General features: G+C 57.6%; 1 protein-coding gene across 4 annotated transcripts in view; it reads right to left on the minus strand.

Moving 5' to 3' along the window:
- Positions 1–993: 993 nt before the first annotated feature.
- Positions 994–15829, minus strand: part of DHX30 (DExH-box helicase 30) — a 35060-nt gene continuing 20224 nt past the window's right edge. For all 4 annotated transcript variants that reach the window (XM_080581429.1, XM_080581430.1, XM_080581427.1 and 1 more), the window contains 13 exons: positions 15180–15332; positions 12849–13670; positions 10098–10176; positions 9112–9216; positions 7906–8081; positions 6614–6820; positions 6148–6229; positions 5413–5606; positions 5170–5329; positions 4711–4868; positions 4149–4252; positions 3843–3982; positions 994–3134 (listed from right to left, as the gene is read on the minus strand). In XM_080581429.1, coding sequence (XP_080437555.1) covers positions 2899–3134; positions 3843–3982; positions 4149–4252; positions 4711–4868; positions 5170–5329; positions 5413–5606; positions 6148–6229; positions 6614–6820; positions 7906–8081; positions 9112–9216; positions 10098–10176; positions 12849–13670; positions 15180–15332 — 2616 coding nt within the window. In that variant the 3' untranslated portion in view covers positions 994–2898. The remainder of the gene's footprint in view (positions 3135–3842; positions 3983–4148; positions 4253–4710; positions 4869–5169; positions 5330–5412; positions 5607–6147; positions 6230–6613; positions 6821–7905; positions 8082–9111; positions 9217–10097; positions 10177–12848; positions 13671–15179; positions 15333–15829) is intronic.

The following is a 15829-nucleotide window of genomic DNA, read 5'->3' on the forward strand; positions in this document are numbered from 1 at the left end:
CCGCTGGGAGGTTTGGCTTCTGCCCAGCCCCGGGGGCTTCTGGTGGAGCAATGGCCAAGTCTGGGTCCAGGGCAAATGGGGGGGGGGGGGGGGGGGGCGGTGAGGCTCCATCCACAGCTGTGAATGGAGAGCCCCAAAGAGCCGCTCTCCCCGACACACACACCAAAGAAAACCAAAACCTTTTTCTACCTTTCCTCACCAGGATGCAGTCAAGCTCAGTGTGCAGGGTCCTGCTGGCTGGGTGCATGGGGGGGGAGAAAAGGCTTTTCCCATGTCCCTTTGTCCCGAAGGCAGCACCCAACCCCTCTTACCCACCACAGCTTTTCAGAAAGCCCCCCCCCAGCCAGCTGCCAAGGCCCCGGCCCTTTCCTCCTGGGTACCTGGCTCCAAGAGCTGCTGGAAGCCGGGCTGGAGCAGGGGGCACGTCCCTGTTTCTGTGACACCTCTCCCCAGTCCCTCCAAAAAACGCTTCAACTCCCAGGCTTTGGTTTTCAAGGCAGGCTTCGGAGTGCTCTTCATAGAACCACAGCGGGGGCTGCGTGGGAAGGGACCCCAAAGCCCCCCATGGCCACCCCCTGCTGTGCCCAGGGCCCCCTGCCCCCAGCCCAGGCTGCCCCCAGCCCCATCCAGCCTGGCCTTGGGCACTGCCAGGGATGGGGCACCCACAGCTCCTGGGGGCAGCCTGCGCCAGGCCTCACCGCCCGCAGGGGGAAGGATTTCTGCCTTGGATCTAACCCAAACCCACCCTCCATTAGCTCAAAGCCGTCACCCCGTGTCCTGTCGCAAGCTGAAGCAGCCGTTGCTGCACCCACCCAGGCAGCAGACACCCCAACAGGGCTGGGGCTGCGCCTTCCCCCCCTGCACGGGGTCCCCGGGTTGGTGCCACGCGAGGCCAAGCAGGGGCAGGGCTGGGGTCTCCCTGCCCCTCTCCCAGCTCCAGCCTTTGGTCAGCCCCCACAAGCGAATAAATAAAAAGGAAGAGGACAGAGGCAGTTACTACTCTATCCCTTTTTATTGTCTTTAATCTATGTTGTAAAAAGATCCAGTATCACATAACAGCCACTGAAGTATCCCAATATCACACTAGTTCTGAACCATTTAGACAATAGCTTAGTCTTTTTTTTCTTTTTTTTTTTCTTTTTTTTTTAAACCTGCTGGAAGGGAAAAAACCATACTGCCCATTATACAGGCCAAAAGAAACAAACACTGGTCAAATAATAGTGACAACCTCAAGCAAGTGAAATGAAGATGAAAAGTTTCGAGTGAACACAGGCTGCAGGACTCCGACCGCCCGCGGGAGCCCGGCGGCTCCAGGAGGGCAGAGGCGGCCCCGAGCCCCCGCCACCCCCTGCCCTTGTGCTTCTCGCCCACAGCCGCTGGAGCCGCGGGGCTCCCGCACCCCCCCCCGCTCCACTCCCTCAGTTCAGATGGCAGGGGCCACAGCTCCGTTAATTAAAGCCCATGACGAGTAAATTAAATCTTAGTAGAGAACAAGTGGCAGAACCAAAAGGTGGCCCCAGCAGCAGGCAGCCCCGGGCCCCAGCGCGGCCGGGACGCTGCGGGGCAGGGACCCCCTTCGCCATCGTCCACACCTGCAGGAGCTCAGCCCCCTCCTCCCCCAGCAGAGCACAGCAGCGTGCCCAGCTGGGGCGCTCACCTCGCCTTGATTTCCAGATACAAAGAGCATAAGAAATGGTGAATAAAAACAAATAATCCCAGGCCCTGTGACTGCCTTTTGCTCAGCTGCTGGGCACAGCAGTAGCAGCACCTCCCTCCAGCACCACGCCGCGCGCCCGCCCCCGTGGGCGCAACCCCTCGGCTCCCCCAGCGCCCGCACAGCGCCCGCGTTACTCGTTCCTCCGTGGCACGGCCCCGCCTGAGGTCTCACATGCGTTACGAACGTTAACGAAGCCTCACAACAGCCCTGTGAGGTAGGTCACTGTCTTCAATTGACAGGGGATCCAAGGCAAAGCTGGGATTAAACTCCAGACCTCCCATTTAATGCTGCGCCTGTCGCAATCCTCCTTCCACAGAAATATGGTCCCTGTTCATAGAAAACAAAGAATTTTGTGCCTATGCTCCTGGCCTCCTGCAGGAGAAAGCGCTCACAGGCAGACTGGCATCTACAATCGCGTCCTGTGTTGCACGAGTTACAGGGATCCGGCCTCCTTGACGTAGGGAGAACAAGAAATAATAATAATAAAAAAAGAAAATAATAACAACGCAAGAAGACAAAGAGTACAGGCAGATTAGGAACAACGAGTCACATCTCACACTCATAACGCCACGACTGCGCTCGCGCCGTGGGGCGGCAGGGCCCCGCTGTGAGGCTCGGGTCCCGCGTGGAGCGTCGCCTCCGGCACCTTCGGGGCTTCCTCCCCTCCGACGTCCTTGGGGCGCGCGGTGCGGGGAGGGGTACGACGACAGAAATCACCACCCTGCGCCAGAGCCGCTGGATCCACGCTGTGCCCGGCCCCGGCCCCCGGAGCAGGCACAGGCGGGCCGAGACATCCGTCCTCCTCTTGAGCCCGGAGTAGCTCTCGAACCAGAGCTGCTCCTGCCCGGCCCTGTGGGGATGGGGCGGAGGACGGCACGCAGCAGCCGTGTCCTTGCTTTCCAGTTCAGGGACTGACGCTGTTGGAGCGGAGGAGGTGGGGGGGGGTCCACGAAGCTCCCGTCAGGGTCCATCGGCGCTCGCAGTCCGTCCCAGGCGGTACGGCGCTGGTTCTTCCTACACGGTGACCATGCACGGAGCCGACAGCAGGAGATTCAGACAACATTAATCTTCTAGGATGGAGAGAGATGACTTCACAAGGGATAAATAGAACTTTATTTAAATAAACATTTGTGAACATCTTTATACAAATTACAAGTCCCCACACAATCCTCCAGCTCTGCCTAAGCGCCAAAGCTGCCAGGAGGGCCTTTGAGCAGATCCACCAGGATGTCGAGCAGCTGGCTGTGCTGGTGGTGCAGGTCCCCGGGGATGGCTGCCATCTCATAGCACAGGCACGTCTCCACCATCTTGGAGAGCGATACGCGGAAATCACGCAGGAGGCGGATGGTGTAGGAGTCTCCCTCCAGCACCAGGAGGTCGCTGTCTGTCAGGGAGACTGTTGCTCGCCAGCCATCATCTTAGTGGGGAGAAGAGAGCGGGTGAGAAGCAGGAACGGGGACGGGCTGTTCTGGTGCTGTCCGCTCAGCCCGCTCCACCAGGGGCGGCGCAGGTCCACCCCGCGCTCATTTTAGCCCCGTCTGGGGGATTTATCTGGCCAAAGCGTTCCCACAAAAGCCTGGCAGTGCTCTGACCCACCGCAGCAGGAACTTTCCCTCGCTTCCCACGGCTGACGGCCGACGGCACAGCGTGTCTGCGCTCTAGGGCTAAGCCCAACTGCAGCAGCACCCAAACCCCAGGGGCTAAAGCAACACATCCACGGGAGGAAGGGCTCGCTCCTCCCCACACGCCAGTCTCCTTCCCAGTCGTGGCTGAAGAGCAGCCCGACGCCTTGCTCCCCCAGGGGTGAGCCTCCAGGCAAAGCTTGCTCAGCCTGCCTTTGGCTCGGTTACCTCGCCGCCCCGCACAGCTACTGCCAAGAGCAGCTCACGAATCACTGCGCTTGTGGCCCCGGGACAGCACCACCCAATTCCAAAGCAAGAGGCTCAAAAAGAAGCAGGGTGAGAGAGCTGGCCAAGAAGGCAGAGCTGCTACAACAGCAGAGACCAGGGGTAGCCAACTCGCAGCCCCTCCAGCTGCGGTCCTCGGGGAGGAACAGGGCGCCTGGGGCGGCAGCAGCAGCGCGAGGAGGTGCGGGCGTTAGCCCCGCAGCTGCCGCAGCACTCACCTCGGACGTGGATGTCTGTGTCAGTCATGAGCAGCACGGCCAGCGGGTGGACCTGCGAGGAGTCCCGCACAAACACGCCGCCGTTGGACTTCACCGCCATGAAGTACGTGAGCCAGCGGCTGTACAGCTTGGATGCCTCCCTGCAGGGGGGGAACAGCTGCGTCAGGCGCGGACGGAGACGTGTCGCGCTCTGGTGCCGGCACATGAGCCTGAGGCGCTGCCGGGGTCCTCGGCGCAGCCCGCCGGTGCTGGGGAGCCAAGCGCATGGTGTCACCGCCCCCCTGTTCGCACACGGGGACCCCTCACCTGTTGATCGTTGACTTGTGGAGCAGAACGGTGCCAGCCTTTGTCCGGTAGGCGTAGCTGTTGGGTTTGAACTTCCCTTGGCGGGTCACTTTGCCTTGTCTCACCTGAAATGAGAGCATCTCAGACAGCCGCACGGTGGGCAGGCACTGCCCACAAGCAGCCAGCCCGAGTTTCCCCACAACTGCCTCTGTGTGCGTAGGGCAAGCAGGATCCCCACTTCCAGCAGCACCACGTAGCAGAGCACACGTATGGGGCTGGGTAAGCAGACCCACAAGTCACCAAGCACCGTGCGAGGGGCAGCAAACAGGAAGAGAAGGATACGACCCGGGTGGTTCCCAAGAACCACAGCACGGAGCCGCGCAGGCTGTGCTGGCCGCTCCTCACAAGGAGGGATCCAGGGACTGCGCTGGGCCAGCAGGCAGCAGCACAAGCAGGCAGCCAGCCCAGGGGACACACTCCCAGGAGCACGAGACTCTTGTCACTTGGCACCTCCACGCTTCCCTGCGCTACCCACAGCGACCAGCAAGCCCCGGAGAGCGACTGCAGAGCGGGGAGCCGGTACCTGGATGAGGTTGGGGTAGAGCCCAGCCATGAGCACTCCCTTGACCAGTTCCTCCTCTTCGCTGTACTGGTTACATACGGACGAGGGCATGGTGCAGTCCGACGGGGACGACACCAGGAAGGCTTCGTAGAGGTTCTCAGAGAACTGCTTGACAAGGCCTGTGGGGAGGAGGAGGTGGCACCGGCGAATCACCCCCTCCGTCACCCCACCGTGAAGCGACCTCGGCAGGGCAGCACCGGCTCCAGCCCCGGGGGGCTCAGCCTCAGCACCAGGACAGGAGGAGACCTTTCCTGCCTGGGGCCTCCCCAGGGCTGTATCTGCGCTCCCGAGAGCCAGCAGCAGAACTCGCAGCCGCCCCAGGATTCGTCTGCCCGGCCCCCCCACTCCTGCACCGGGCCCTTCCCCAGCGCTCCAGCCTCTTCAGGGGAGGGAAGGGAGAAGCAGGCCTCAGAGACTCACCGTTGATGAAGCGAAGGCTGGGGCCATACAGGTAGTAGTCCTGCAGGTAGTTATCCCTGGCGCGGCTGTCCCTACGCCTCAGCACCTCCTCCCAGCCCGCCACAGCTCTGACAAAGGCGAGGTGATCGCTCCCGCTCTCCCGGCTCAGAACAGCCTTGGCCTGGGAGACAGACGCGCGGGTGAGGCGAGCAGCAGCCCCCCTTCTTTACCTGATTTCTGCCTTCCTCCAGGAGGGCTCCTCACCTTGTCCACCTCCGCACGGTTCTGCAGGCTGCTGCTGAAGGGGTCCCGGGTGAGGCAGGAAACGATGACGAGCAGGGGGTGGAGGCAGCGGTAGATGGAGGCCAGGACGATAGCCTTTGCCAGCCGGGGATCCGTGGAGATCTGGGCGAGGCGTTTGCCCAGCGTGGTGAGGGCTTCTCGCTGGTCCAGCACTCCTGCAACAGAGCCGCCCACCAGGGCATATCCGTCAGCTCCGAGGGGGGCCAAAGGGGCAGCCAGTCGCTTTTGGGAGCTGCCAGGAGAACCTTCCTACCGGGCTGGGAAGATTTGCTGTGACCTGCCGAAGAGGCACACAGCACAGGGGCCTTCCACAAGCACCCAGAACCTCCCACCCCCGGGGGGAAGGACCTGAGACCAAAGAAGGGGCTGGAACAGCCAAACGATGACCAACAACGACCCCAGATATGGACCCCAGGTCACAGTTTTCCTTCTTTCTCTGTGCCCAACTTTTTTTTTCTTTTTTTTTTTTTTTTTTTAAATTTGGAAAGTTCTCTCCACTCTTTGAGCAAAGCAGTGTGGAAAATACAACAGCACCACAACGTGTGCAGTTGGAGAAGTCCCTACCAGCTGCCATCCCTATCAAGGGACAATCCTGCCCACTCCGTCCCGCGGGATCCTGTGCCAACTCTCACTTCCCACGTTCAGACAGCAAACGCGTTTCCATCACGCCCACACCAGGACGCAGCCTTAGCTCACCGATCTCCTGCAGCAAGATCACTGCTTCATCCACAGCTTTGATGTCAGGGCTGTCCAGAGCCTTGGACAGAAATTCAACCGCCTGCAACACACAATGGAGAATGGGGAGTGGGGGGAAGGCACGTTTCCCAGACCAGAGAGCGGGAGAGCCTCCAGGAGCCCACTGCTCTGCCCCACGGCCACAAGTTCCCCTCCTGGTTTGCCTACAAGAAATATGAGCTCAGTCCTCTCCATTTCTGCACAGTGCCTTTTAGACACACTCTGTGATCTAGATAATCTACGTATGTCCTGGTCTTAACTTCACTAGAAAGCAGCGCGTTTAGGAAAGCAAGAACTAGAGTCGGCAGCGTCTTGGATTTTTCCTACTCGTGTTTGTGGTCAAATCTCATCTCTAGAACTGGCACCAGGCAGATCACATTCTGCTGGCTCAGTCAGATGCAGTCTTGCAGGCGTGTATTGTGCTTACTGTTTTTTCTGGCATGTGGATCTTGGCCTGAACCACCAGGTTCTCCAGTGGGGTGCGTAGGATCTCTGGAACCTGGTAAGTTGGCATCTTGTCCAGGCGGCTGCGAGGGAAGAGGTGATAGGCAAATCCTGACTGGCAGCGGCCAGCACGCCCTCGCCTCTGCACGACGTTCGACTTGGACACCCACACCGTCTCCAGGCAAGACACCTGGAGGAGAAGAATTAGGGGTGAATACTCTCACGGCTATCTGCCCAGTTTAAACGGAGCCTTCCGTCTGGCCCACGGACCTTGGGAACTCCTCAGGACCCATCAGCCACCCTGCTAAAGGGGAAGAGAAACCCTTGCTGTTATCCTGCACCCTGCGGTGCCGTTCTCCAGCAGTGCGGAGGCCTGAGCCGCTCAGCACACGGGTGAGACCTGGATGCCACCTGCTGGACACGGCGCTTGCCAGGAGCTCACAGAAGTGCCCTGCTGGGAGCTGCCCGCAGGGCCCGGTCCCAGCCTCCCCGCACCAATCCTGCCGCACGCCAGCACAGACGCTGCAGGGCCTGCTGGGAACCGCCCTGTGAGATGAACTGGGCTAAAAGTGGGCAAATATAAAACGCCTGTTTTAAAACTAGACCTGTTCCAAGGCACGAGTCACCACCTGGCCCTGAGAGATGTTCTAGCGCAGGGAAGGGAAGGGAAGGGAAGGGGCAGCAGCACACAGCCGGGATCCCTCCCGCCAGGAGCAGCGGTGGCACAGCTGCCTTCAGGCTGTTACGAAAACGTGCTCCCAAGGAGCTTTGTAAGGCCCGATACTGCCAGAAACAGCCTGAGCACTGCACCACCCCCCCTTACGGCTGACTGAAAAGCGCCTAGACAGTGGGGTCAAGACGGCTTCAAAGGAGCAGCACCCAGTAGGTCCGAGCTGCCTTGGTCGGGCAGAAAGAGGCTTACGATGAAACCACAGGAAAAGGCAGAGAGCAAATGGAAAAGCTACAAACGTTAACGGTGTTAAAGAGAGCTGGGGAGTGAGTGGGGTTTGCCTTTGATTTCTTTGAAGGTACCAGGCTCCTGCCTGTTCAGCAGAAGCTGCTGAGAAGCCTGGCAGGGAACGTGCCGAAGGCAAACGCTCTGAGCGATGAGTCACAAACCAGTCCCCAAACAGGGACACAGGGCCAGCGCCCCCGGGGCCGAAAGGGAAGCGACTACCATCCCCCTCCGTGGTTTCCTCAAACGCTGCTCTGAAAACATCCGTGAGGTCTACCACAACCCAAAGGCACTCAGCAGAGGCGAGAAGGCAGCGGTACCTTGGTCTTCAGGTCGTAGCGCTCCTCCTTGTGCGTGCCGCTGTCCACCACGTGGACAATGTCGTTGATGGTGATGGAGGTCTCAGCGATGTTGGTGGCCAGGACGATCTTCCTGACGCCGGGCGGAGGCCGCTGGAAGATGTTTTGCTGGTCCATCATGGGGATGTTAGAGTGCACTAGCAGATAAAAACAGAGTCAGTCCTACCCTGCTTTGCTGTAAAGGCCGAGGTGAGCAAAGATTCGCAGCCCTCCCGTACCATCACCTCCCACTTCCAGAAATGGGGGACAGGGAAGCCACTTGTAATGCCGACAGTCACTGTCAGCACTTTCCTGCCAGACAGACCTCAGGGAAAAAAGAAGCAAGTGAAATAAAACTTCCACACCATCTCTGAACCCCTCCTACCCCACGGAGGAGAATGGCACCACCAGAATATCTGTGTCCCACTCCCTTCCAGAGTCCAGTTCTGCAGCTTCCCCTGTTTAAAAGGCCTCTGGGGCAGGGGAACGGGGTATTCTCAACGCTGTCTGCTCTGACTTTCCAAAAATGATTACTGACAAGAGCCTATAGCTCTTTGATATCGTATTTTCCACACTACAGACCAGTGATGCAGAGAAATTCCCAACAACTGCACAGAACAGCAGGGGAGCACAAGAATGTGCAGTTTTCACAAAAAAACACCTGCATTTTTTAGCAGCTGAGCTGTTCAAAGTCGCACCCCTTCTGACCTTGTTTGACGCTGAATAGGGAGGACTGTTAAAAAACACACAAAGAACCAAACCAACCAACCAACAATCTTTGAAGCCCTGCAGGGTAATCCTGGCTCTGGTTTTACGTTTCCCTCCTGGGATGCAGAACATTAAACTCACTAACAGAAGACGAACTATGGAGCGCACCTCCATCGCCCAAAACAAGTCTCACAGAGCTTTTCTATTTAGGCCCAGCACGCAGCTACAGCAAGGCAGAACTCGGCAGTTTCCTCTCGCCTACATCTGCATTGCTGGAGGCAGCCAGGAAGCCAGTTTCTTTAATCACACGCTGGCTTGGATAGCCTCTGCTAGGAGTTCTTTGTGCTTCACATACGCATTTGCATACATCAGAGCACACAAACTTGCTCTGTTATCTGTGTGCAACAGCTGAAGGGGTTCATCAAGTCAATTGGCCTCTCCTCCTGAATCCTGGGGAGAAATCCGGCCCTGCCCCCTCACCTGGTAAGACGAGGTACCGGCTGTTCTGAGACCCGAGCATCTCCAGCAGGCGCTGCTGCACTCCTTTGATTTCCTGCCAGCCAGGGAGGAAGCAGAGGATCCCGCCTGTAACAGAGCAAGAACGCGTAACCTAGCAATCCAAGAGCTCTTTCCCCGCCGGAGACTCAGGAACCGCAGACAGGACCCCTATTATTTCCAAGCCCACAGCAACCCTTAGCCCGAGAAACCCAAAGGAAAGCAGGGCCAGGGCTGGGATGCCCCCTGCCAGCTGGTCGCTGAGGAAACCTGCGCCCTGCTCATCACGAACCGATGCCAGATGCAGCCGCTGGGGAAGTCAGGCCCAGGGAAACGTGCCCTGCCCGCCTGCTCTGCTGTACCTGCCCCTGTCAGCTCGTCAGGGCAGAAGTTTGAAGTCAAAAGGAAACAAGGCTGGCTGCGTTCTGGGAGTGAATACCTTCGAAAAGCTTTAAAGCGTTTCAAAGCTAGCAGAAGCCATCTGAAAAATCCTGCCTTCACAAAAACATCACCTCCCAGGGAAGGATACTTAGTGGGGACCGGTCTCCAGTACAGGAAAGGAACCGGACTGTGCCGCACAAGGCTGCAGACGCTGGTGCACAGACACAGTTTCAGCCCAGGAACGGGGTCTCTCAGGACACCGGGACCTTGGGACACACCGACACGGGAATCAGCAACCAACCCGGCCTCCAGACAGCTTCCCGAACTCCAGGAAAGAGGGGTTTGCGTAGCTGCCTGGAGCACTGTTCGCCTTAGCCTCTGCCTAAGGCATGAGGACTCATACGTCGCCTTAGCCGAAGACTCAGAATCAGGTCGCGGCAGGCTGAGGCCACTCAGCTCACCGGGAGTTCCAGGTGGCCTTGCAGAACTCAGCACAACGTTTTCTCCGCGCAGGGTTTGGGCTCTGCAGGTACCATTTTTTTCCCCCCCCAAGAAAAAAGGAAAGGGGAAGGGGGAAAAGCAGAACCTACCCGGTTCTCCGTGGGCGTCAATCTGGAGTACGAGGTCGGTGATCAGATCGAGGTCGAGGACGCATTCATCATCTGATTGCTGGATAAAACAGGAAGCACAGTGAGGACAGACAGCTCTGAGACAGGCACTAAGGGGGCTGACTGGGAAAGGTGCCCTCCGAGCTCTGCTGTTTGGAAACAGAGGTGGTCTCACGGGCGTAGTGGCGTGCCTGTCTCAGCCACAGCGATCACTCAGTGGTGGAGTATAAAATTTGTGGTGTTGGGAGAAAAACGGGCAGCGGAGCAACTGCCCTGGCTGCCGGGAGGGCAGAGCTCGGGCTGCCCGAGGAAATCGTCAGAAAGGTTCCTGGGAAATGGCTTTCAAGTGTGCTGGGCCCATCGGGGCTGGTCACTCTTTGAGCCACCTCTTCAGACGCCTTTAACGCCTTCTTGGCCTCTGTCTTTTACGTGTGCTGGGCTGCAGGACCACGACCTGGGGAGCGGTGAGCTCCCAGCTGACTTTGAACTCACGCGGGATCTGCTGCTGCAACCAGACGTAAGCAGATCTCCCAGGACTCGTCCCCGGGTACTGAAAGAGCTGGCCGATGTTACTGCAAGACCCTCTGCTATTTCTCAGTGGGAATTTCTTGGGAATCTGGAGAGGTCCCAGCTGACTGGGAGCGTGCCCACGTTGTTCTCACTTTCAGCAAGGGTAAGAAAGATGACTCTGGCAATTACAGGCAGCCAAGACCAACATGGGTTTATGAGGACAAGCCGTGCCCTACTAGCCTGATACCCCTTTATGACGAGGTCACCTGCCCAGGGGGTGAAGGGAAGGTGGTGCCTGTGGGGTTTGGGGATTTTGGCAGACTTTGAGACTGTCTCTCACAGCGTCCTCCTGGACAAAGCGCCCAGCACTGCTGCGGCCACGCCTCAGGTACCGAGCACAGTTTTTTATCTGTTATATTCTGGAGCCCAAAGATACTAGGATGGGTCCAGAGAAGGACAAGAAAGAAGTGAAAGGGCTAGAGGGCATGGCTTACGGGGAGCAGCTGAAGATATTTGGTTTGCTCAGCTTCGAGAGGAGGAGAGCAAGGGGTGACCTCGTGTCCTGCTTTTGGCTGCCGGCGGGGTTCAGCCACGACGCCTCGCTGCTGCCTGCAGCTTCCTCGAGAGGGGGAGCAGAGGAGGAGCTGCTCTCTCCTCGCTGGCGGCAGGATGCATGGGGATGGCTTAGAGCTGTGTCAGGGGAAGTTCAGACTGGATATGAACAAGGGTGGGTGGGCAGGCACTGGAGCAGGCTCCCGGGGGAAGCGGCCACAGCCCCAAGCCGTTGGGTGTTCCAGCAGCTCGCGGACGATGCTCTCAGACACGTTTAACTCTCAGGGTGCCCTGCGCGCAGGCAGGAGTAGGCCTGACAACCACCACGGGTTCTCTCTCCCAGCTCAGGATATCCTGTGATTGCAGGAGGACACACGCAGATAAATAAGCAGCGACGCAGCAGACAGCAGAAAGGTGCACAGACTTCCAAAGCGTCTTCTGGAGCGAGCAGATGCCTGTTCTTGGATGGCCTCCCCAGGACGAGGAGCCAGGAACCTCAGAAGCCTGGGTTTGGCTCCATCTGGCACCTGCCCTGGTCCCCACTGCTGCCAGTTTCCTCGGCCGAGGAGTGAGAATGCGCGGTCCCTTTCCTGCTCTCCAGACTTGGAAGCTAGCTGACGTTCCTGTACCTCTACTCAACAGCACCTGAGTAGCAAGAGTTAAAGTGAAATTCTGGGGGGCAGAACCAGGCCTTCAAGTCCACCAGGCACGGAGCAGCAGCTGTCTGTCTCAGCGATTTGGAACGTAAGTCAGGTCAGCTTAAGAAGAGCAGGGGCAAAAAAAAACAGCCAGCCACGAGAGGAACAGGAAGATGGCCCTGAATGCAAGGGGCCTCCCTCAGCAAGTTTGCTGACGATACAAAGCTGGGGGAAGTCCTTGATACAACCAGGTGGTGGCTCAGCCACCGGGAGGAACTTCCACAGGCTGACGGAAACCTCGTGAGGCTGAAAAAGGAAAGGTCAACGGGCACAAATAAGATGCAGAAAATTCTGTTTAAGCATAGGAAAAACCTTCGCTGCGAGGGCGCTCAGACACTGAAGAGGCTGCCCGGAGAGGCTGCAAAGTCTCTGTCGTGGAAGACACCCAAAACTTCCTCGTAAGCCTGCTCTGGCTGACCCTGCTCTGAGCTGGGAGGCTGGATCAGAGGAACTGTGGGGGTCCCTGCCAACCCCAACCGTTCTGTGACTCTGTGACCCACTCTGTGACGGTTACCCCCAGCGAACAGCACGCATCTGGAGGGCACTTACCAGAACAGTTCGGAGCAGTAAGGCTAATTGTAAAAAGAGGACAGCAAGGAATTCAGTCGTGCGAGATAACGAGCACCCGGGTAACACTGCTCCACGTCACCGCCACCCTAACCTCGGACTAGACTTGCACGTTTGTGTACGCACAGGTACGCCGAGCTGTTGGCTTACTCAGGCATAAACAAACTTCCCATTACAGAGGGACAAAAGTAACTTAAATCTGAAGTCCTCTTCATCCATAAATTAATTTAAATACAAGGGATTCTGCTAAGCTGATCTTAGCTCAGGAGGATTGACCTGGCATTAAAGCTGAGCCAACAATGCCCAAGAGCCACAGGAAGAGGGAGCGGTTCCAGGCCCTGCAGATACACCAGAAGCCAGTCCCTGACCCAAGGGGAACAGCTTCAGCGCCGTGCCGCACACCCACCTTTATCTCATAGTGCCGGTGTCGGTGCCTACCGAGCTTGGCCAGGATCTCTTCGAGATAGTACTCCTTCACCGGGTACATGAAGCCCGGCACCTTGACCACGGGGCAGTCCCCAAAGTAATGCGAGAAACGCTGATTGTCTCCCGTGGCGCTCATCAAGACCAGGCGCAGGTCGGGGTTGAGCTTCTGGATGCCCTTGAGCAGGATGAGCAGGAAATCCGTGTTGACGTCTCGCTCGTGGACCTCATCGACCACGACGTGGCTGACACCCTCCAGGCTGGGGTTGCCCTGCAGCTTGCGCAGCAGGATGCCCACGGTGCAGAAGAGCAGGGCTCCTCCCCGGGCGGGGGGCTTGCTCTCCAGCCGCACCTGGTAGCCCACGTTCTTCCTCATGTTGGGCCCCAGCTCCTGCGCCACGCGCTGGGCGACCGAGATGGCGCTGATCCTCCTGGGCTGGGTGATGACGACGTTGCAGCGGGCGCCGCGTCCCTCCAGGATGTAGTGTTCCAGCAGGAGCTGAGGGATCCGCGTGGTCTTCCCGCAGCCCGTGTCTCCTGCTATTACAACCACGGGGTTCTGCTCGATGGCCGAGAGGATGGTGTCCTTGTGAGGATCCACCGGCAGCGGGTGGCTCTCCTGCCACGAGGATCCTCTCCTTTTCCAGAGGGCCAGGAGGTTCTGGCTAAGGCGCACTTCCTCTGCTTCCAGCATAGGGATGTACGTCTTCCCCGTGATCGCGTCGCTTATCGCGCCCGATTCCTTGCTCAGGTTCATCATGTCATCAGCAATCCGGGGCCTGGATTCCCTGATGTCCACTGGGTACTGGGGGAGACGGAGAAAGGTGTGAGGGACAAGTTCAGCACCAGTCCTCAGAAACGCAAAGAGAAACAAGTGCCTGGAACGGACTCAGCCAGGCTGGCTTTGCAGTGGCCACAAAGCTTTATCAAACTCTCCCCAGATTTTAGGTAGCCCACCTCCTTTTTTCAGGTACCCTTCAGACTTTAGGTGGAAGTAATTCTCACTTGAAATAACCTCAACTCAGGAAGCACCTTAGAGCAGCTCCCTGCATGTTCCTCCCTGCGTCCCCTGAAGTGTGCAGCCTGGTCTAACAGACACAGCAGCGCCAAGGCCTGAGCTGACAGGCCCAGAACAGCACCTTACGCTCCCCGAGTCAGTGGCTGCACTGCCTGCAAGCGCTGCAACAGCCCCTGAAGTCAGCTTTTTGAAACGCTCAAGTTGCACCTCCACCCTCCTTTCCCTCGGGAAGCCCGGATGTGTAACCTGCCCAAAACATGAGCGATCAGCTAAGCCAGAAATACCCAATCCTCATGATCCTATGGGAATAACCAAAAGGAGCAACAGCAGGTCGGGAACCGGCTAGAACAAAAATCGAAGCACTGGCCTGGCTGTTCACAGGATTAGAAGTTCAGTGACAGATCGGTAGCTTCGGGTTCAGCCTCGCTCAGGGCCGCAAAGGCAAGCCTTCCGCACGCGGTGCGACACGCACGTGGGAGGCAGACCAAGCTAGCCCTTAATTTGGCCACTCTAACAGGTCATCCAGAAACGTCTGCTGCCTTAGGCCTGGTTTTGGCTTCCTAGGATACTCCCTACCACTTGGTTGACTTTACAGCATCTGTAAGATATTATAAACACCCCCCGAGATCTGCAATGTTCACCACCAAGGGTGCTGCAACAGTGCTGCGCAGTGACTTGCCGGCTTCCGAACACAGGCATCATTTTTAATTGCTTCAATGAGCTACAGACATTTATACCTGCACCGTGCCCGTCCTCACCTTACACTGGCACTGAACGCTCCCAAGGAAACCTGTCTTGGCACCGCTTCGGCTCCCGTGGGTGTGCACCCCACAGCAGGAAGGGAGATCTCCTGGGACCTCACTGCCAGGTGCCGGGGATCTGCTCCCACCGCTAACTTAGAAGTGCTCTAAGAGACACTCCCCCAAGGGAAACCTGAAAACTTACCAGCACCCGGTCCTTGTAAAGCAACAAGGTATAACCAGGGTTTTATGTTAGCAAGAGCTGCGTAAGGCAGAGGTCGTAAGCCTACAAAAGGAGGCTATAAGCAAAAACTGCACTCCCCAACACCCCCAAAGGCCAAATAACACAGAGAAACATCACAAATACATCCAGAGAAGGCCCACTGCCCAGAAAGGGTCTCCTTCCCCTTGGGTCAAAGTTTTGTGGCAAAACATCAAGTCATAAATTCCCCCGACATTGTGGCATGAAGCTCTCAACCCACGTGCACGCAGTCTGAGTTCTGACATTACATGTGATCAGCCAAAGGCGGTTCTGAGGCGCCTAAGGAAGCCTTACATGATTCAGGTAGTTCTCAATCTTGCGCAGGGTGGCTTCGGGAACTTTGATGTGGCAGGGTTTCCTCTGGTTCTCACCAAGTTCCCGGAGCGAGGTCATGTTGTACATGGCGTGGCTGAGAGGGTTGTTGTTCTTGTCCACTAAGCCCAGGCTCTGCAGAGAGGAGAGGCAAACCAGGCCATCAGACACAAGACTTGCATGCAACCTGCCGGCACGTGTAGGTCCTCCAAGTTCTGACGGGTGAACTCCCTGCCTCGTAGCTCAAACCTACCACTGCTTGCTTTCGGCATGGCAAAAACACGCCCCTATCGCAGCTCTGGTGAAACTGCTACCTGCCCCCAACGCAGTGCTCACAAAAAGATTTCAAACAGATCCACCAAAAAAACAGCAGCCGCAAGTGTAGGTGACAAAACCCTCTCGCCATGGGGCTGTTAACTCTCTTGCTGTGGTTCTGGTTCGTTGTGCCAACTCAGTACTAAGCCCTACACGATCTTCTTGGACTTCTCCTCTGGAAATTCCAGCCTCTGCAGCAAAACCTAACACAGCAATGTGGCTGCACTCGCTCGCCTACAAGAACAGGAAGATAGCCTGTCTTAGTAGGCAGCGCTGAGGGGTCCAAGCGAAAAAGCCAACGCTTCAGGAGTAATCCC

This window comes from Anser brachyrhynchus, assembly GCF_964034855.1.
Source record: "Anser brachyrhynchus genome assembly, chromosome: 2".
NCBI classification, from domain to species: domain Eukaryota; kingdom Metazoa; phylum Chordata; class Aves; order Anseriformes; family Anatidae; genus Anser; species Anser brachyrhynchus.